Source organism: Heterodontus francisci, chromosome 19 (assembly GCF_036365525.1).
Source record: "Heterodontus francisci isolate sHetFra1 chromosome 19, sHetFra1.hap1, whole genome shotgun sequence".
Taxonomy (NCBI): Eukaryota; Metazoa; Chordata; class Chondrichthyes; order Heterodontiformes; family Heterodontidae; genus Heterodontus; species Heterodontus francisci.
The window spans coordinates 70086461-70109964 of NC_090389.1; the positions used below are offsets into that span (position 1 = coordinate 70086461).

At 41.7% G+C, this 23504-nt stretch overlaps 1 protein-coding gene across 1 annotated transcript in view; it reads right to left on the reverse strand.

Moving 5' to 3' along the window:
* Positions 1–23504, reverse strand: part of iars1 (isoleucyl-tRNA synthetase 1) — a 216003-nt gene that overhangs the window by 64871 nt on the left and 127628 nt on the right. The window contains exons 26-27 of the mRNA XM_068051875.1: positions 5870–6044; positions 4679–4791 (exon numbers count right to left, since the gene is read on the reverse strand). Coding sequence (XP_067907976.1) covers positions 4679–4791; positions 5870–6044 — 288 coding nt within the window. The remainder of the gene's footprint in view (positions 1–4678; positions 4792–5869; positions 6045–23504) is intronic.

Genomic DNA, 23504 nt, shown 5'->3' on the forward strand with positions numbered 1-23504 from the left:
AAGGTAGAAATTGCATAGGTACAGTCCACAATCTTCCAATCCTGCATTGATACAGGGTTGGTGCCAGAGGACCAGAGAATTACAAATGTTACACCTTGTACAAAAAGGGGAGAAGGATGAACTGGGCAATTACAGGCCAGTCAGTTTAACATAGGTGCGGGGTAAGCTTTTAGAAACAATAATCTGAGAGAAAATTAACAGCCACTTAGACAAGAATGGAATAATAAAGAGAGCCTGCACAGATTTGTGAAGGGTAAAATATGTTTGCGTCTTTTGTTGAGATTAGAGGGCGGTGAGGGCAGTGCAGTTGATATGTGGATGGAATTTGAAAAAGCATTCAATAAAGTACCACCTATTGTTAGCAAAAATGAAGCTCATGGGATAAAAGGGGCAGTGGCAGCATGGAGGCAAAATTAGCTAAGCGATAGAAAACAGAGTTGTGGCGAATGGCTATTTTCGCACTGGAGAAGGATAATACAGTGGAGTTCCCCAGGGTTCAGTACTAGGACCACTATTTTTGATATACATTGATGACTTGGAGGTGCAGGGCACAATTCTGAAATTTGATGCCACAACCTTGGCAATGTCGTAAAGTGTGAGGAAGATGGTAATAGATGTCAGGAGGCGATAGAGAGGTTGCTGGAATGGGCAGACACGTGGCAGATAGAATTAAATGCAGAAAAGTGTGAGGTGATAAATTTTGGTAGGAAGTATTAGGAGAGACAATGCATGCTAAATGATACAATTTTTAAGGGGTGCAAAAAGAGACAAAGGAAAAAAGATGTGCATTTATATAGCACCTTTCACAACTACCAGGTATCTGAAAGCACTTTATAGCCCATGAAATACTTTTGAAATGTTGTCACTGTTGTAATGTAGGAAACGCAGGAATCAATTTTCATACAGCAGGCTCCCACAAACAACAATGCGATAATGACCAGATAATCTATTTTTGTGATGCCCATTGAGGGATAAATATTGACCAGGACACTGGGGATAGTTCCATTGCTCTTCTTCGAAATAGTGCCACAGGATCTTTTACATCCACCTGAGAGGGCAGAGTCTCGGTTCAACATCTCATCTGAAAGATGGCACCTGAGTGTCAGCTTTGATTTTTGTGCTCAAGTCCTGAAGTGTGCTTGAACCCACAACCTTCTGACTCAGAGGCGAGAGTGCTTCCAACTGAGCCAGAGCTGACACCTAGAGACATGGTGGTGTTTGTGAACAAATCTTCAAAAGTGGTAAAGCAGGTTATCAAAGCATTTAATAAATCATATGGGATCCTGGACTTTATAAATGGAGGCATTGAGTACAAAAGACAGGAAGCTAATCTAAATCTGTATAAAACAGTAGTTCAGCCCCAGCTGGAGTACTGTGTCCAGTGCTGGGTACCACACGTTTGGAAGGGCATGAAGACTTTGCACAGGGCACAAAAGAGATTTACTAGAAGAGTTACATGGATGAGGGGTTACAGTTACGTGGATAGACTAGAGAAGCTGGGGTTCTCCTTAAAACAGAGAAGGCTATGAGGAGATTTGATAGTGGTGTTTAAAATCATGATGGGTTTAGATAGAGTAAATAAAGGGAAACTGTTTCTAATGGCTGAAGGAATGATAACCCGAGGGCACAGCTTCAAAATGATTGGCAAAAACACCAGAGGCGACATGAGGTAAAATGTTTTTATGCAAAGCGTGCTTAGTATTTGGAATGAATTCCCTGATAGGTTGTGAATACAGATTCAATAGTAGCATTCAAAAGGAAATTTGATAAATACGTGAAGAAAAAAATGCAGGGGAATGGGGAAAAAGTGGGGAAGTGGGACTAACTGGATTGCTCTTCAAAAGAGCAGACAGAGGCGCATTGGGTCAAATGGACTCCTTCTGTGCTATACTAATCTCTGATTCTATGCACTGTGGCCCAGCAACCTTCAGCATCTTCAGCAACAACTTACATTTATATAACACCTTCACTGTAAAACAAAAAAGTCTGAAAGCATTTCACAGCAGCATAATCAAGAAAAAAATGGAAGGTGTGTCGAAGAAAGAAAAATTGCATTTTTATATGAGTATTTCATGACCTCAGGATGTCCCAAATTAGATTATCAATTAAGTACTTTTGAATTCTAATCACTGTTGTAATTTGGCAATTGCAGCAACCAATTTGTGCATAAGGTTCCATAAAAAGGAATGAAAGTATGATCAAATTCGCAGTTGTTTTTAGTTATGGTGGTTGAAGGATAAATATTTGGTAGAAGGCAGCAATACTAGGAGGGGTGGCCTAAAGCTTGGTCAAAGTAGTTGGTTTTAAGGAGGGTCCTCTTAAAGGAGATGAGAAACGTGGACAGGCAGTGGGTCTTTAAAGAAAATACTGGAGTGTGGGGCCTAGATAATTGAACATACATACAAAACATATGAACATACGAATTAGGAGCAGGAGTAGGTTACTCAGCTCCTCGAGCCTTCTCCGCCATTCAACGAGATCATGGCTGATCTGACTGTAACCTCAACTCCATATTCCCGTCTACCCCCAATAACCTTTCACCCCCTTGCTCATCAAGAATCTATCTACCTCTGCCTTAAAAATTTTCAAAGATTCGGCTTCCACCGCCCTTTCAGGAAGAGAGGTCCAAAGACTCAGAACCCTCTGGGAGAAAAAAAAATTCTCATCTCCGTCTTAAATGGGTGACCCATTATTTTTAAACAGTGACCCCTAGTTCTAGATTCTCCCACGAGAGGAAACATCCTTTCCACATCCACCCTGTCAAGACCCCTCAGGATCACATATGTTTCAATCAAGTTGCCTCTTACTCTTCTAAAATCCAGCGGATACAAGCATAGCCTGTCCAAACTTTTCTCATAAGACAACCTGCCATTCCAGGTATTAGTCTAGTAAACCTTCTCTGAACTGCTTCCAGCACATTTACATCCTTTCATAAATAAGACCAATACTGTACACAATACTCCAGATGTGATCTCACCAATGCCCTGTATATCTGAAGCATAACTTCCCTACTTCTGTATTTAATTCCCCTTGTAATAAACAATAACATTCTTTTAGCTTTCCTAATTACTTACTGAACCTGCATACCAACCTTTTGCAATTCATGTACTAGGACATCCAGATCCCTCTGCATCTGAGCTCTGCAATCTCTCACCATTTAGATAATATGTTTCTTTTTTATTTTTCCTGCCAAAATGGACAATTTCACATTTTCCCACAATATACTCCATTTGCCAGATCTTTGCCCACTCACGTAACCAATCTATATCCCTTTGCAGTCTCATGTCCTCTTTACAACTTACTTTCCTATATTTGTGTCATCAGCAAAATTTAGCAACCATATCTTCAGTCCATTCATCCAAATCATTCACATGAATTGTAAAAAGTTGAGACCCCAGCACTGATCCCTGCGGCATAACATTTGTTACATCTTGCGAATGGTGGGACAAAGGGATAGAGATACAAGGAGAGGAAACGAAGGTTATACAACAAAATGTACTTCTAGAGTGCACTTCTACAAATTAACTGAAGAAAACTGAAAATTTCCAATTGCAGTGGTAATAAGCTGAAGACCTCCAGAAACAATTATTATAAAAAACAGAAAATGCTAGAAATACTGGTCGGGCAACATCTGTGGAGAGAAACAGAGTGAGTTTTTCAAGTCAATGACCTTTCAGCAGAAGTGCAGCGGGAACAGGTCCAAAAAAATTCTCAGCCACTGAGTTCTAATTATATGATTAGATTTTATACTAAAACCTAAAATGTAAGCGAGCAGAATTAAAACAGCTAAAGTGACAAAACTGAAGTATTCTGGGTTACCAGCTATATCTGCACTCATATTAATTATGCAAAAATACAATTTCTTAAAAAGTGGGGTACGTACTGGAAATGATCAAATACAGTAATGTCGTGATTATGTTACTATACTAGTAATCGAGCAACAATCTGAAGACAGGAGATCAAATCCCACTAAGGCAGCTGAGGAATTTAAATTCAGTCAATTTAATACCATATGGTTGAATTTAATATTAAAAACTGAAAGTGTAAGGGAACAAAATTAAAACAGCTAAAGTGACAAAACTGCTCAAGTATTCTGGGTTACCAGCTATATTATTAATTATGCATAAATACAATTTCTTAAAAAGTTGGGTATGTACTGTCAATTAAATCAATCTAGAATAAAAAGCTAGTATCACTAATGATGACCACGAAACTACCAGATTGTTGTTAAAAATCCACCTGGTTCACTAATATCCTTTCGGGAAGGAAAGGTACTATCCCTACCCAGTGTGGAATATATGTAACTCCAGAGCCACAGTAATGTGATTGATTCTTAACTGCCCTCTAAAATGCCATAGCAAGCCACTCAGTTGTCTCAAGGGCAATTAGGATAGGTAATAAATGTTGGTCTTGCCAGCGACGCTCAAAGGAAAGCACAGCAAAAAGTAGTTTGGGAACCTCAAACGTATACTACAGGAGCATTCATTTCAAAAACAAGCTCATGTGGAAAGCTAAGCCAAGCAAGACAGTTTTATGTTGCTTTTTAACACTTCTACATTAATACAAAGTCACTAATACAGTGACTATAGTTTTACTGTAAAATTAAATGCTGCAAATATTTTCCTTCTGCAACTGTATGTAACTAATTGCCCTGTGCATTTAATTAAAAAACACTTACTTGAGCATCAGAATGGGCTTCATACTGAGCACTTGCTCCTGTACTTGGATCAAATGTATACAGAAGACGCAGATCTTCCTCATGGAGTTCATGTCCTTCAACAATTATAGTGCCTGTTGATAGAATGTTGTATATGTAGGATTGCATAAATATCTCCACTGCTCTGTGACAAGAATTAAGGTTATTTCAAGCAAAACTTTCAAATCTTGATTACTTTCTCCATGTACTGATTTCCACGAGGAAACTATTAGTATTACCAACTTCATTTCTCCTGCACCAGAAAGTGACACTTTTGGGGACAACTGACTTGGTTGTTAGGAGTTGGAACTGTGAAAAATAGCACACAGGAACAGATTTATCCAGCTTTGTTGTGAAGAAAATCCAACTAAACAAAAGCCCAAGATCAAATAAAATGGAACGAATAGAGAAATTTGCAATGTCTAATCAAAATCTATTTTAATAAGTTTGCCTACATAATGCAAAAATAATAATACTGATTATCCTCTGTGTATACCTTGCCTAAGCTTCAACCTTAAGGTAAAAGATCTATGGATTTTTTGGAATGAAAACAAAAAATGCTGGAAATACTCAGCAGGTCTGGTAGCATCTGTGGAGAGAGAAGCAGAGTTCACGTTTCAGGTCAGTATCCTTTCATTGGCTCTGAAGTACTTTGAGATGCTCTAAAGCTGTGGAGGCACGATATAAATGCAAGTTATTTCTTTCTTTACAAAAATACAAAACCTCATATCGCAACTTACCCCCACCAGCTGAGTCAAATCTTTGTTAAATTGAAAAAAGTTAGGGCAAATTAACTCTTAAATTTCAAATCATAATCCTTCCTCAGATTAAGCGAAGCAAAGATTGCTCCACTGCCAGTTAAAAAATTGCAGCTGTAAGCAATTCTAAAGTTGATTTTTATTACCATATATTATAAAAAAGTGATCCTTCTGTTGAAGATTATATTGAAAAGATTAAGGGCCAGTGTCTGGAAACCATTTTGTAGCTTTCAATTGCTCCTAGATGTGAGGGTTTACTTATAAACTTCACATTTAATTTACCTGATTACAATTTGACACAGAGGTGACATTCAGCTACGCACCTAAAAGCTAAGTCTAATTATGCTGTCAATATTTTGAACAAGAAATGACTGCTCTTTTCACTGCAAGTAGGAAGTAGTTTCCTAATACGCACCTGTCTTTTGGAACTCCTCCAACTGTACACTCTGTAGTCCCTTGATAGCTGCTGTAACAGATTTGAATGCTCCCTTCAGGCGTTTTCCTAGTACCATGTGATCTGGTTCCGCCCTTAGCAGAATGCCATACTTGGCTTTGTCTGTGGATAATGTCAGCTGACGGACATTTAGCTCCTATTGGGAATTGTAAAAAAATAACTGTGCATAATTGAAGACATCCTCAGTTATTATGACCATCAGAGCATAGGCATTTTAATGCTAGTTTTTTTGAAAATCATATTTCAATTTGCATACTTTTGTTTCACATTTAGCATTTCCTATAAATTTATACTTTTCATATCAGTATCTATTGTGACTAGTATCTTCGATCAGTCTGTCTTTGACAACTGTTCCCACATATATGAAGAATCCTACATGTGCTTTTTGCATTCTAGATTAGGATATTATGTGGCCATTTATTGATGTTGGAACTTAAAATGAAGTTAGGACCTCAACAAGTCTGTAATTCATCCCCTGGACATCAATTCATTATTCTATAAATATATATACTATTGGTTTTCACTACAGTTCAATATATAACCATTAAGTCACAAACAGATGACACAATGGGGCTATCAGTGAGCACACTGTCAGGGAGAAAGATTACAGTTGCTATTTTCTGATACAGAGAGACAAGAATATTTTTCTTGTTCCCCTCCTCCTCCCCTCCTTCAACCAGGAGACAGCAGTGCCAAAAGGAGAAAATAAATCTTTGCAAACTTAAAATCAAAACATTCAAAAGGCATCAGTAATATTGAAATGTTTATTCTATGCAACAGTCCAATAAGGCATGTTAATTACGACTGAATTAACTCCTGAAGTGAAATCTGCAGGAATTAATTAAATTGCAGCTTGAAGACACAAACAATTACATAGCAGAAATGTGCAGTTAATTTTTGAAACTAATGCAAACTTTTATATAGTCTGGCATAAGTGAAGTACTGTTTTTATCAGATGAGCTTGGTTATATCATAGGTAATCCAATATTCTTTTTCTAATTGCAGAAAAAGTGAGACAAATTCGCAGTTCATTTAGCTCAGGTATTAGCTTTAGCTAGTGGTTCTCAAAGTGGGGTCCCATCCTCTAGGTGGTCTACGGGCTGGTCCAAAATACAAGTCACTGATGTACAATGCCACAGCTGAGGCCATATGAGAGAACAAGCTAGAACCCTGGTCTCGACCACTCGTGTGACGTCACACAACCAGACTGCCTCCCACGTGCGTGCACGAGTTGTCATAAACGCAAGCAACAACAATGTAGTTTTGTAAGCAAGATTTGTGTTACTATTTGATTAATATGGATGCAAGATAAATATTAGTTTCTCAGAAGATTATTGTGATGATTTTATAACAATGTTTCAAATAAACATGCTCGCAGTAATGTTTATAATATGAAAATGCCTATACTTTTGTTTCTGGTATGAATTAATGATTTACTTATGATATTTAATGAAAAATGCACATAAATGTATGACATTTACTAGTGAAAAAAACAGCAAAATATTTAGTTTCCTAAGTTCCCATTAATTCTGATAATTCTTTTTGCAGTGGCGAGCAAAAGCAGGTGGGGTAGTACCAGGTCTTTTGCCTTGACTAAGTGGCCCATGGACGAAAAGGTTTTACGAGTAACTAATTACGAATCTTTGAAGCAACTATCTCATTTCATTGTTACTTAAGAGAAAATACATATATTCCTGATCAAAAAATTGATATACACAATATGAGTCAGTTGGGATCTTTTGCAAGTGCATTCGTGGGCAATATTACTTGTAAATCAATTTACAGCGAGCACTTACATCCAGTTAAAAACTTCCCCTGTAAATATATCCATTATTGAGAAATATGTACAGGATTTTATTCACACATTTTCTGATGTCAAATGTTAATGACAGCAGTGGAACATCCCTATGCACCTCATCCCTCCTGAAAATAATTTTTCCTCCAACGGACAGATACTTAAAGCAGTACTTTGCTCATTAAAAAATATTTTCAAATTGCTACTTTTAAATAGTCTGTAACTCTTTGCAGAGATAAAACTGACCAGAGTGGGGAAGGATGCATGCAATGCATGCTCAGATATAAAAAAACAAAGACAGAGGGAAGGAAGAGGCAGACACATTTACACCTGTAACTTCTCCCAGTTCTGATGAAAGGTCATTGATCTGAAATGTTATTCCCACCTTCCCTTCCCACAGAAGCTGCCTGACTTGCTGAATGTGTCCAGCAGTTTCTGTTTTTATTTCAACTCCAGTATCTGTAGTATTTTGCTTTCTCCTGATATAGTTTAAACAGGGTGTATGGTAATCAAATTGATAGCACTGTTCTGAACAGGCACATCACATTTTGGCTCTACATGAACACAATAACAGCATGGAGAAAACTAGAAGCCTTGTATTATATAGCCAGAAAATATTTTTTTTTAAATAAGTTGGAATAGTTCCAAAACAGATAGTGTTCAGTCAAAATGCCGTATAATGGCCATTCCTGCAGACAGTGAAGCCGCTTCATTTCCGTGCAGAATTATCTGCCCTGCAATTTGGACAAAGAAGTTGAGGCCTACTTTATACAGAAAATATCCTTACTTTAGTTCGAAAATGTAAATGGATTAAAAGATTATGACGACTGGATTTTACTTTATTATTCAACATCATATTTACAAAAAAATCAATCACCTCACAACTCAATACAATTAATCTGGCCAGGTTACTTAAAGTTAATTTATATTCACGCAATAAAATTATTCTGCTTCGGTCCCTGGCCAAGGATAGGTGACCAATCCCATTGGTCTGCTAAGTACGCCCAGGACTGGGTCACTTCTCACATTGTCCAAAATGTCACAGGATTTTGTTAGGATTTTTTTTGTGCATATAAATTTAAAGTAGCTTCAATGGGTGAGGTGCACAGAAACAGCATGCATATCTAACAAAAATGATACTGGTGGAACTGCCCCGTTAAGACCCAGGAGAACATACTGAACAACTCAATTCAAAATCAATTCAGATTTGCATCCTGGCACTAGCACTTGTTTGGTCTCTGGCGTACTTATCCTTGTACACAGTACAAGATAATGTAGGGCCTGAAAGATAATCATTTGAAACAAAACGACAATGTGCGAGTCATTTGCAATACTAACGTATTACATTAAATTCATTTGTGGGATGAATGCTTTTAGTCCAAATTTTTTTTTGAGAGCAGAGATTTATACAAGTTATAATATAAATTAATTTGCCGTACTACTGGTAGGCAAAAACTTAATTTAGCACACTTTTTTTGGGTGGTGGGAAAGAAGGGTTAAAGTACTGCTGATCAAGGTGTTAAGCACTGGGAAACAGAAAACCTTTTCACTTAGTTACATAAAGCTCTGATGAGTCCCCAACTGGACGAGCGTTCAATTCTGGACACCCCCATACCTCAGGAAGAATATACTGGCCTTGGAGGGGGTGCAGCGTCTAGGCTTGCATTCCCTCAAGCACAGAAAATTAACAGGCGATCTAATTAAGGTGCTCAAGATGATTAAAGGATTTGATAGGGTAGATAGAGATAAACTCCAGATTGACATCAATGGTTTGGTTGAGTGGGTGGAAAAATGGCAAATGGAATTCAATCCAGAGAAGTGTCAGGTATTGCATTTGAGGAGGGCAAATAAAGCAAAGGAATACACAATAAACAGGAGGATATTGAGAGAGGTAGAAGAAGTGAGAGACCTTGGAGTGCATGTCCACAGGTCCCTGAAGGTGGCAGGACAGGCGGATAGAGCGGTGAAGGCGGCATATGGATTGCTTTCCTTTATTGGCCGAGGTATAGAGTACAAAAGCAGGGATGTGATGCTGGAACTGTGCAGAACGCTGGTTAGGCCACAGCTGGAGTATTGCGTGCAGTTCTGGTCACCACATCACAGAAAGGACATAATTGTCCTGGAGAGAGTACAGATGAGATTTACAAGAATGTTGCCAGGGCTTGAAGGTTTCAGCTATGAGGAAAGATTGGACAGTCTAGGGTTGTTTTCCCTGGAAATGAGGAGGCTGAGGGATGACTTAATTGAGGTGTATAAAATTATGAGGGGCCTAGATAGAGTGGACAGGAAGGACCTGTTTCCCCTGGCAGGGAGGTCAGTTACCAGAGGACACAGATTTAAGCTGATTGGTAGAAGGATTGGAGGGGACATGAGGGGAAACATGGTCACCCAGAGGGTGGTGGGTGTCTGGAACATGCTGCCAGGAATGGTGGTGGAGGCAGAGACCCTCAATTCTTTTAAAAGGGTGATGGACCAGGTGCTGGAAGGTGGGATTAGTTTGGGCGGCTTGTTTATTCGGCCAGCAGGAACACGATGGGCTGAATGGCCTCCTTCTGTGCTGTACTTTTTTGATGGTTCTGTAGAAACTATTTCCTCCAGTGGAGAAATACAGAGCAAGGCCCAAAGAGGCTAGGTCAATAGAAAATTTCAAAACTGAAAATCGATAGATTTATTAAGGCAAAAGGTACTAAGGGTTACAGAACTAAGGTGGATGAACATGAGATACAAATCAGGTACGATTTAAGTAAATTGTGAAACATGTTCGAGGGGCTGAATGGTCTACTCTTGTTTCTATGTTGGTACTCAATCCCAGATAAGTAGAATAGGGCTAGGTGCAAGACAAATACCTCCTGCTGCAAAGAACATGTCTACTCTCATTAGCCATGTTTGCTATTTTCTGAAGAACTATGGATAGTTTTGGGCAGCAGAGAGGGCTTTAAACCAGATAGTGGGGGCGAGGGATTACGTGAGGAAAGATGCGATAATTTAAAGGGAGAGCAGAAGGCAAGAGAGGAAAGTAGCAATAAGGGAATTGTTAATCTGAGTGTGGCAGGAAGGGACAGAGCATACAAACCTAAGAGTGCCTCAGCAGATAAGACTAGAGGTTGTGAAAATAATAGAAGAATTAAAGGTACTCTATCTGAATGTACACAGTATTCGCAACAAGGTAAATTAATTGACAGCACAAAAAGAAATGAACAGGTATGATCTAATTGCCTTTATGGAGACGTGGCTGCAGGGTGACCAAGGCTTGTAACTGAATGTTCAAGGGTAAGCGACATTTAGGAAGGATAGACAAAAAGGAAAAGGAGATGAGGTAGTCTTTCTTGAAGGATCAAGATGTAGAATCAGTTTGGGTAAAGATAAGAAAGAACAAGGGGCAGCAAACATTGGTAGGGGTTGTTTACATTCCACCAAACAGTAGTGGTAATGTAGTGCACAATATAAATCAAGAAATTAGAGTTACATGTAACAAGCGTAATATAGTAATCATGGGTCTTCGATCTACATATAGGCTGGGTAAACCTAATTAGCTCTAATGCTGTGGAGGACAAATTCCTGGAACGTATACAAGATGGTTTTCTAGCACAGTATGTTGAGGAACTAATTCGAAAACGGGCTATTTTAGATCTGGTATTGTGCAATGAAAAAGGGCTAATTAATAATCTTGGTATAAAGGAGCCTCTAGGAAAGCGTGACCATAATATTATAGAATTTTGCTTTAAGTTGAAAGTGATGTAGGTCAATTTGAAACTAGGGTCTTATAAAGTTGCCAAAAAAGTAGTAAGACTGAGGATTAGGAGCATTTTAGAATTCAGCAAAGGAGGACCAACAAACTGATAAAGAGAAAATAGAATATGAAAGTAAACTAGCAAAAAACATAAAAACAGACTGGAAAAGCTTTGATAGGTATGTAAAAAGGAAAAGATTATCAAAGACAAACATGGGCCCATTACAGGCAGAGACAGGAGAATTTATAATGGGAATAAGAAAATGGCAGAGAAACCAAACAAATACTTTGTGTCTGTCTTCATGAAGACAGACACAAAAACCTCCCAGGAATACCAGAGAACCAAGGGACAAGCGAGAATGAGGAACTGAAAGAAATTGGCAGTAATATACTGGTATGGAATTGGTTAGCGGATAGAAAACAGAGAGTAGAAATAAATGGGTCATTCTCAGGTTGGCAGGCTGTGACTAGTGGGGTACCACAAGGATCGGTGCTATTCACAATCTATATCAATGATTTGGATGTGGGGACCAAATGTAACATTTCTAAGTTTGCTGATGACACAAAACTAGGTGGGAATATGAGTTGTCAGGAGGATGCAAAGAGGCTTCAAGAGGATTTCGACAGGGAAAGTGAATGGGCAAGAACATGGAAGATGAAATATGTGAAAAAACAGAAATGCAGAGTAATTCTTAAATGGTGAGAGATTGGGAAGTGTTGATGTCCAAAAGGAGCTGGTGTCCTTGTTCATAAGTCATTGAAAACTAATATGCAGGTGCAGCAGGCAATTAGGAAGGCAAAGGGCATGTTGGCCTTTATTGCAAGAGGATTTGAGTACAGGAGTAGAGAAGTCTTGCTGCAGTTGTATGGAGCCTTGGTGATAACACACCTGGAGTATTGTGTACAGTTTTGGTCTCCTTATCTAAGGAATTATATACTTGCCATAGAGGGAGTGCAACTAAGGTACACCAGACTAATCACTGGCATGGCAGGACTGTCCTAGGAGGAGAGGTGAGGAGCCTGGGCCTGTATTCTCTAGAGTTTAGAAGAATGAGAAGTGATCTAATTGAAACATACAGAATTCTTAGAGGGCTCGACAAGGTTGATGCAGGAAGGATGTTTCCCAGGGCTGGGTGGGTGGTGGGGGGGGTTCTAGAACCAGGGGACACAGTGTCATGCTAGTCCCCCACATGCCAAGAATGAGACACATTAATTTTGTCATGAACATTGATTTTAAACTTATTGGAGTGAAGAAAAGACTTGTTAAACAGATCAGCTTTGGCTGGAAAAGACATTTGCATATTCACAGACAGTGTTTGGAAGGACAAAGCAGCCATTCCCTGACATACAACCCACAATGGACTTTTGATCACCAGATGTTGAAGACGGGGGAGCTCGCATTCCAGGTTGACTGCTAAGATGGCCGAATACACAAATGGACATGGTCAAACCAGCTAGTCACATGACTAACCTGCTGGGCAACCTGAGTTTTTTAATTTTGTATAAACAGTTTGGGCAGAGTGTCTGCTTGCTCCTGGACTGAGATCTCTATCCTGTCTGCTCCCATCTCTTTCTCACAAGCCTCTGAATCCACTGAAGACACATGAACCCCAAGAGAGAAAAGTCTCCTATACTGAACAAGCTTTAAGAAGAATACTGGGCCCCAATGAAAAGCAAGATCTACCTACAATCAAGGACTCTACAGTGAGCTCAAAGACCCGTAACAACAACTCTTCAGATATTACATCAAACGTTCCACTTTATTTCTTCTGCTCTGTTCTGTCTCTATCTGCATGTGTGCATCGCGATGCATGCCAGCGTGGGCACGTCGTGTATCCATAGGTGTCAACCGAATTAGAGTTCAATAAATTTCCACTTTTCTTCTTTAAACATAAGAAAGCCTGTTTGTGCTAGTTTCTTTGCCTTATAACTAGAAAGCAGTGAACAAGGATTCACCAAGGGGGAGCTAAAAACACGGTGTGTTTAAAATTAAACCGTGTTATAGCAAGACCAGGTGAACGTTGAAAGGGAACCCTCGACCTCTTTCTCACCTGGTCGTAACACCAGTCTCAGAATAAAAGGTAGGCCATTTAGGACTGAGATAAGGAGGAATCTCTTCACTCAGAAGGTGTGAATATTTGGAATTCTCTACCCCAGAGGGCTGTGGAGGCTCAGTCACTGAGTATGTGCAAGACACAGATCGATAGATATTAAAGATATCAAGGGATATGGGGATAGTGCAGGAAAATGGCATTGAGGTAGATCAGCCATGATCTAGTTGAGGGGCCGACTAGCCTACTCCTGTTCCTATTTCCTACATTCCTATGACTCCACTCATGTCCTCCAGGAACTTCTTTAGGATTCCCTTGACTCATTTAACGTACAACAGAGATAATTTTAACCCACTCCACTGGGCAATTTATATCCTGCGCAATTTTACTCTCCGTTGAAGTAAATGGAGAGTAAAAGTGTATGGGGTGGAAAATGTGCATTCCACTCAAACCCGCCCATTTCCTGTCTGGCCAGTTCAGTTAAAATCATCCTCACAGAATCTTCAGTCAGTAAGAAACTTTATCCTATCAGCCTGCACCAGATTCAACCATAGGTGCCACAGGTGGCAAGATAATATTGTTTTTGCTGAAGTAAGATTTATTAAGCCGTAATTGGAATGGATGAAATCTTTATAAACAATGACAAGAGGAAGTTCACATATGCATACTTAGGGTGGTTCAATGCACTGTTAAATTCATAAAATAGAAAAAAAACAAAGTACACAAAGAAAGATTTTACATCTATAAAGTACATTTCCCAGTCAAAGAATGTCCAAAAGTCTCTCACAGTCAATTCATTATTTTTGAAATGCAGTCACAGTTGCTTTGTCAGGAAACATCCACAGCAAGGTTTTTTTAAAAATTTATTCATGGGATGTGGGCGCTGCTGGCTAGGCCAGCCTTTATTGCCCATCCCTAATTGCCCTCGAGAAGGTGGTCGTGATCTGCCTTCTTGAACCGCTGCAGTCCACGTGAGGTAGGTACACCCACAGTGCTGTTAGGGAGTTCCAGGATTTTGACCTAGCGTCAGTGAAGGAACGGTGATATAGTTCCAAGTCAAGACGGTGTGCGGCTTGCAGGTGGTGGTGTTCCCATGTATTTGCTGCCCTTGTCCCTCTAGTTGGTAGAGGTCACGGGTTTTGAAGGTGCTGTCTAAGGAGACCTGGTGCATTGTTGCAGTGCATCTTGTAGATGGCACACACTGCTGCCACTGTGCATCAGTGGTGGAGGGAGTGAATGTTTGTAGATGGGGTGCCAATCAAGTGGGCTGCTTTGTCCTGGATGGTGCCGAGCTTCTTGAGTGTTGTTGGAGCTGCACCCATCCAGGCAAGTGGAGAGTATTCCATCACACTCCTGACTTGTGCCTTGTAGATGATGGACAGGCTTTGGGGAGTCAGGAGGCGAGTTACTCACCACAGGAATCCTCACCTCTGACCTGCTCTTGTAGCCACGGTATTTATATGGCTACTCCAGTTCAGTTTCTGGTCAATGGTAGCCCCTAGCATGTTGATAGTGGGGGATTCAGCAATGGTAATGCCATTAAATGTCAAGGGGAGATGGTTAGATTCTCTCTTGTTTGAGATGGTCATTGCCTGGCACTTGTGTGGCGCGAATGTTACTTGCCACTTATCAGCCCAAGCCTGGATATTGTCCAGGGCTTGCTGCATTTCTACACAGACTGCTTCAGTATCTGAGTCGTCGCGAATGGTGCTGAACATTGTGCAATCATCAACGAACATCCCCACATCTGACCTTATAATTGAAGAAAGGTAATTGATGAAGCAGATGAAGATGGTTAGGCCTAGGACACTACCCTGAGGAACTCCTGCAGTGATGTCCTAGAGCTGAGATGATTGACCCCCAACATACACAACCATATTCCTTTGTGCTACGTATGACTCCAACCAGCGGAAAGTTTTCCCCCGGATTCCCACTGACTTCAGTTTTGCTTGGGCTCCTCGATGCCATACTCGGTCAAATGCTGCCTTGATGTCAAGGGCAGTCACTCTCATCTCACCTCTGGAATTCAGCTCTTTTGTCCATGTTTGGACCAAGGCTGTAATGAGGTCGGGAGCTGAGTGGTCCTGGCAGAACCTAAACTGAGCGTCACTGAACAGGTTATTGCTAAGCAAGTGCCGCTTGATAGCACTGTCGATGACATCTTCCATCACTTTACTGATGATTGAGAGTAGACTGATGGGGCAGTAATTGGCTGGGTTGGACTTGTCCAGCTTTTTGTGTACAGAACATACCTAGGCGCTTTTCCACATTACCGGGTAAATGCCAATGCTGTAGCTGTACTGGAACAGCTTGGCTAGGGGCTTGGCAAGTTCTGGAGCACAGGCATTCAGTACTATCTTCAGCTCCCACAAACAATGAGATTGAAAAAAAATTAACCTGATTGGGAGAACTTCAATGAGGGATCAATGTTGGCCAAGCACATGGTGATCACCCCTGCTCCTCTTCAAATATTGCCTTGGGATCTTTTATGTGTATTTAAATAGGCAAATCCTTAACATCTTTTCTGAAAGGTGGCTTCTTCAACAACACAGCAGTCCCACATTACAAAAAATGAAATGCCAATCAAGGTAATGTGCAGAGGGTAGCAGACTTGAAATCATGACATTATGACTGAAGAAGAATGCTACTATTGAGCCAAGTTGACACTCGCTTCTAAGTAAAGATGACAATTTAACTGGTATTAAATTAAGTTTTATTTATGGCATCGTCCTATAAGATGTTACAGCTTTTATGATCATGCTACCCACTGAAAATACATCTGATCTTGCTCATCAGATATCGGCCTTGGCTCAGTACAAACACTCTCATCTCCAAGTCAGATGGCTGTGGGCTCAGGCATAACTCCTGAGATTTCAGTACATAATCTGGGTTGATCCTCCGGCACACAGAGCGTGAATGCAATGGTTCTCATGGTACAACTCAAAGAGAAGCAGGGGATTTAGTTTAGTGTCCTGGCCAGCCAATGTTTATCCCTCAACAAACATAATTAAAAAATCAGATTATTTGGTCATTTATTTCACTGCTGTTTGTAGGACCTTGCTATGCACAAATTGGCTCCCATGTTTTCCTGCATTACCACAATGATTACACAAAAATTGGCTGTGAAGCACTGTGGGATGAGGTGCTACATCAATGCAACTTCTTTAATTTTGTTCATCATTCTCAAAATATCTGAGCAAAAACACCAGGCTGTCTTCAATAATCAACATTATTATGTTACTTAGTACATCACTTTTCAGACAACAGATTGCTTGAAATGTGGCCTTAAGACACTGCAAGAGACAACCAGCACTTGGCAGCTCTTAAGTAGATTTCAAAAGGCGTCATTATCAACGCCTTAACAAAAACTTGACTATTACTACTCGTTAAATTTCCAAAAATGCTGCACCATTTACAATGAATTCAGGTGACAGTAAATACTTTTAACCTTCTGAAAAGTCAAAACAAATCCAAAGAATGAGAGAGTCAGATAATATGATCATATGGATAGATGTCCATTTCAAAAAGCTGGTACCAACAATGTCCAGAACTCTGGTTTGACATTCAGTCAGCATTTCTTGAAATCTAAAACACTGCCCATCACAAATCTAAGTGTTCTTCCTGGCTACTTTCAAATAATACTGCCATAATATCTTGAAGGCTGCAAATAGGAACCAGTCCTGATCTAATCAAAAATATCACTGAAGCTGCTGGTCTGCATCAAGCGCATAAAATGTATAAAACAATTAAAGCAATACCATCACAGCATTAAATATTGAATTACAAACAGAAGCAAGAGGGGCTAAGACATTGAACATGCAATAGTTTATGTAGACTTACAAAATTATGAAAATTACTGGGCATGTGGGGAGAATTTTATGGAGGCATAAGGGTCTCAGCCGCTGGCTGCAGAGCTGGCAAAGAGCCCCATGTTACCTCCTTTGGGGAAGGCCCACCGTATTCAGTGTCAATCAGGCATTTGAGAGGCCACCAGTGGGCCTTCCCCAGGATCAGGAACCCGCAGATGGGAAGTTCCGCTCACCAAGAGCTGCCAGCCAATCAGAGGCAGGGAGCTCTTTTGCTCGGCAGCGCCACCGGGAAGGTGACAGCTACTGCTGCTGGACCCAGGCCAGAGGGAAGTGATGGCAGATGGGGCAGCTCTCAGCAGGCCCCCCTTCCCAATGCCGGTCCCTCTGTCAAGCACCGAGTGCCTTTGAATGAGGAGATCCCACCCCCCCACCAGCCCCCAGAGACCACATGTAGGCCGCACAGATTTGCATGTTATACTCCTGGCGTGGCGACAGGTCCACCTGCTGCTGGGTTAATAACAGCGGCAGCGGGAAGAGACCTTTAACTGGGCATTAATTGCCCCTTAACGGCCTCAATTGGCGATGGGGCAAAATGGCTGTTGGACCTGTCTGTCACAGACTTAATCCTGGTGGAAGTGGGAAGGTGGCAGAGTCCCCACCCGCCATCATAGTGCCTGATTAAATGCCCTCCTCACTTCCAGACTCGCCATGGGGGAGAGCATAAAATATCACCCAGGGAGGCTATTCAGTCAGTCATTTACTTTGTACCCCAATCCAATCCTATTCTCCATTTTATTTTTGTTTTATACTGGTTCATTAAACTTGCAGTGGAGTGTGAGAATGGCAGAGATATTGAATAAGCACATTACCATAGTCTTCAGAAGAGGTTGACTGAGATTGTAGAGCAAACAGAGGTGGGTGTAGAAGTGGAGATTATAAGATATACAGTACTAAAAAAAGCCTACCGAAACTTTGGGCAAGTTGATAAATCATTAGGACCCATTTGTTTGCATCCAAGGAGACAAAAGGAGTTTAGAGAACAAATACTGTACACTCCTGCTACAACTTTCCAAAGTTCTGTGGTAGGGAATAAAAACAAGAAATGCTGGAAATACTCAGCAGGTCTGGCAGCATCTGTGGAGAGAGAAGCAGAGTTAACGTTTCAGGTCAGTGACCTTTAATCAGATGGTAGGGAAACTGTGCCAGATGACTGGAGGGCCAGGAAATAGCAATCCACCCTTTAAAAGCACCGGGATGATTCAGAACATTATAGATCAGTTAATCTTACTTCCCTGGTTGGTAAGTTACCAGAAACTATAATTTTGGACAAAATTATTAAGCGCATTTAGAAGTCAGAGTTAATCGGGCCCAGGTCTAATGTCCTTTAGGGAAGGAAATCTGCTGTCCTTACCTGGTCTGGCCGACATGTGACTCCAGACCCACAGCAATGTGGTTAACTCTTACATTCCCTCTGAAATGGCCTGGCAAGCCACTCAGTTGTACCTAACGAAATCAATAAAAAGGAATGAAACCAGACGGACCACCCGGCATCGACCTAGGCACCGGAAACGACAACTGCAAACCCAGCCCTGTCGACCCTGCAAGTCCTCCTTACTAACATCTGGGGGCTTGTGCCAAAGTTGGGAGAACTGTCCCACAGACTAGTCAAGCAACAGCCTGACATAGTAATACTCACGGAATCATACCTGACAGACAATGTCCCAGACACTGCAATCACTATCCCTCGGTATGTCCTGTCCCACCGGCAGGACAGACCCACCAGAGGTGGCGGGAGAGTGGTCTACAGTAGGGAGGGAGTTGCCCTGGGAGTCCTCAACATCGACTCTGGACCCCATGAAGTCTCATGGCATCAGGTCAAACATGGGCAAGGTAACCTCCTACTGAAAACCACCTACCGCCCTCCCTCAGCTGATGAATCAGTACTCCTCTACGTTGAACACCACTTGGAGGAAGCACTGAGGGTGGCAAGGGCACAAAATGTACTCTGGGTGGGGGACTTCAATGTCCATCGCCAAGAGTGGCTCAGTAGCACCACTACTGACCGAGCTTGCCGAGTACTAAAGGACATAGCTGCTAAACTGGGTCTGCGGCAGGTGGTGGGGGAACCAACACGTGGGGAAAAACATACTTGACCTTGTCCTCACCAATCTGCCTGCCGCAGATGCTTCGGTCCATGACAGTATTGGTAGGATTAACCACCGCACAGTCCTTGTGGAAACGAAGCCCCGCCTTCACACTGAGGATACCATTCATCCTGTTGTGTGGCACTACCACCGTGCTAAATGGGATAGATTTCGAACAGATCTAGCAATGCAAAACTGGGCATCCATGAGGCGCTGTGGGCCATCAGCAGCAGCAGAGTTGTACTCAACCACAATCTGTAACCTCATGGCCCGGCATATCCCCCACTCTACGATTACCATCAAGCCAGGAGACCAACCCTGGTTCAATGAAGAGTGTAGGAAGGCATGCCAGGAGCAGCACCAGGCATACCTCAAAATGAGGTGTCAACCTGGTGAAGCTACTACCCAGGACTACTAGCATGCCAAACTGCATAAGCAGCATGCAATAGACAGAGCTAAGCGATCCCATAACCAACGGATCAGATCTAAGCTCTGTAGTTCTGCCACATCCAGTTGTGAATGGTGGTGGACAATTAAACAACTAACTGGAGGAGGTGGCTCCACAAATATCCCCATCCTCAATGATGGGGGAGCCCAGCACATCAGTGCGAAAGATAAGGCTGAAGCATTTGCAACAATCTTCAGCCAGAAGTGCCGAGTTGATGATCCATCTCGGCCCCCTCCTGAAGTCCCCAGCACTACAGATTCCAGACTTCAGCCAATTCGATTCACTCCACGTGATATCAAGAAACGACTGAAGGCACTGGATACTGCAAAGGCTATGGGTCCTGACAATATTCCGGCAATAGTACTGAAGACCTGTACTCCAGAACTTGCCACACCCCTAGCCAAGTTGTTCCAGTATAGCTACAACACTGCCATCTACCCGGCAATGTGGAAAATTGCCCAGGTATGTCCTGTACACAAAAAGCAGGACAAGTCCAACCCAGCCAATTACCGCCCCATCAGCCTACTCTCAATCATCAGTAAAGTGATGGAAGGTGTCATCGACAGTGCTATCAAGCAGCATTTGCTGAGCAATAACCTGCTCGGTGATGCTCAGTTTGGGTTCCGCCAGGACCACAGCTCCTGACCTCATTACAGCCTTGGTCCAAACATGGACAAAAGAGCAGAACTCAAGAGGTGAGGCGAGAGTGACTGCCCTTGACATCAAGGCAGCATTTGACTGAGTATGGCATCCAGGAGCCCAAGCAAAACTGGAGTCAATGGGAATCAGGAGAAAACTCTCCGCTGGCTGGAGTCATACCTAGCGCAAAGGAAGATGGATGTGGTTGTTGGAGGTCAAACAGCTGAGCTCCAGGATATCACTGCAGGAGTTCCTCAGGGTAGTGTCCTGGGCCCAACCATCTTCAGCTGCTTCATCAATGACCTTCCTTGTATCATAAGGTCAGAAGCGGGGATGTTCGCTTGCACAATGTTCAGCACCATTCGTGACTCCTCAAATACTGAAGCAGCCCGTGTGGAAATGCAGCAAGACCTGGACAATATCCAGGCTTGGGCTGATAAGTGGCAAGTAACATTCGCGCCACACAAGTGCCAGGCAATGACCATCTCCAACAAGAGAGAATCTAACCATCTCCCCTTGACATTCAATGGCATTACCATTGCTGAATCCCCCACTATCAACATCCTGGGGGTTATCATTGACCAGAAACTGAACTGGAGTAGCCACATAAATACCATGGCTGCAAGAGCAGGTCAGAGGCTAGGAATCCTGCGGCGAGTAACTCATCTCCTGACTCCCCAAAGCCTGTCCACCATCTACAAGGCAAAAGTCAGGAGTGTGATGGAATACTGTACACTTGCCTGGATGGGTGCAGCTCCAACAACACTCAAGAAGCTCGACACCATCCAGAACAAAGCAGCCCACTTGATTGGCACACCATGCACAAACATTCACTCCCTGCACCACCGACGCACAGTGGCAGCAGTGTGCACCATCTACAAGATGTACTGCAGCAACACACCAAGGCTCCTTCGACAGCACCTTCCAAACCCGTGACCTCTACCACCTAGAAGGACAACAGCAGCAGATGCATGGGAACACCACCACCTGCAAGTTCCCGTCCAAGTCACACACCATCCTGACTTGGAACTATATCGCGGTTCCTTCCACTGTCACTGGGTCAAAATCCTGGAACTCCCTTCCTAAAAGCACTGTGGGTGTACCTACCGCACATGGACGGGTTGAAGGGTAAAAAGCAAAATAAAGTTTATTTGAATGGTAAGCGTGCTGAGTGGTGTTTCACCATGAGAATAGTGAACAAGTAATCAAATACTTTGAACTCATTAAGTAAAGTTAGATAGTAGCTCACTGAAGTATCTGAAGGCAGGGACTTGTAGTTTTAGATCTTTATTGGGACCTTGGCATGAGGATGTCTAAATGACTCAAGAGCTAGTTTAAAAGCGAGGTCCCTTCCTCCCCTACCAATTCATCATTAGGACAGCAGAGACTTCACAGAAACCAACTCCTGCTCAGCTGCAGAGTCTCATAAGGAGAGTGAATGAAATTGTTTCCTCATCTCTCTACTCATCTGAGTAATCTATCAACAAGGACAACTGTCACTGGGCATTGAAACCATTTTGCTCTAACTGCCCATCCTTCTCAAACCTGCAGCTCCATCACTGCTGTAGGATAATTCTCTGTTAGAAATGGATTAATATTGATTTATTTTACATTAATTTCTGGCTTTTGCCTGCTAAGTGAGTTTCTGTTTATAGGCTGTCTATTTTAGTTTTCTGTCTTTTCTAGTTTTCTGTCTATTCTAGTGAAATCAAAAGCAAGAACAGGAACATGTAGCTGATAAAGTACTCAGCAGAGGCAAAAAAAGACTTTCTTTGTTCGATGGCTGCATCGACCGCCATAGGAGTTGCAGCTGTGAAATAGTTGACAGCTTAATGGTGCCATTCATTTGAGAAATTGTAGTTAGGATGACCTCCAAGAACATTTATCAGGTATATGGTCAAGGGACAAAAAAAGTATTGGGCCTCTGTAATGGTACTCAGTTGAATGATTTGATTGACAACTCAGTCAAAATAAAGCCTTGACAAGGTGCATGGGAGGCCTTTTTGTTTAAACTAAATTCATTAAGTGAATAACAGGTTGAAGTAATCCTTTAACATTGTTAAGAAAGTGCTTCCCTTTTTTAATATTTTATTTTTTTGAGGACTTGTGTTAAAACTGAAAAGATTCCATAGATGTGTTTCTTTAACCAAGTTCACTGAAAGGACACTTGAGATGTTGTTTGAAAAGAACCTGTGCTGGAAATCATGTGCTTTAAGCTCGATAAACAACGAAAACCTTGGTGACCTGGGGGAAGATGTTTACAGAGAAGCCACATGTCAAGGTTTATGGAGGTCAGAAGGTTGACTTTCTGTTTTGGGGTGTGAACTGTTTTGAGGACAGTTGGTGTTTTGCCTGCCAAGGAAAAAGAAACCACCCAGCTCGCCTCTTTGGCTACCTCTTTGAAGAAACCCTGCAAAGATCCAGTGTGGGAGAGCTAAAAACTCTGGTGCATCTCTCCTGAGAAGCTGGAAATGACTGCCAGATTGATTCTCAACGCCGCCTGAAAATAAATGCTTTAGAAAAGATTCTAGTGACTCGTCTCTGTATACCTGGACGCCAGACCAAAAGGGACAACTGAATTCCTTCTATATCTTCTCTTTTTTCTTCAAGAATTAGAAAGTCTTTGGCCAAAGTATTCTTTTTGTCTTTTTTTGTAACAGAGCTCTGCAGACAGAACTTCAGTATTTTTTTCCAGAGTGTGGATGAGTGTGTGGGGTGGGTGGGGGGGGGGCGGGGGTGGAATTTAAAAAGGAAACTTTCATATTTCACTCTGTGTGTTAATGCTTTGTTTCATTACTGGATAAGTCTTGTTTGATAATAAACTGATAATTTTGTTCTTTATTAAAGAAACCTGGTTGGTGTATTTTATTCTGGGTTAAAAGAATAGAGAATATGATTGACCGAAACGGTAACTGGGTAAACATTTTTAAAATATATGTTGTGACCTGCAGAGAAGTGGGACTGGAAAAGACAGTGCACT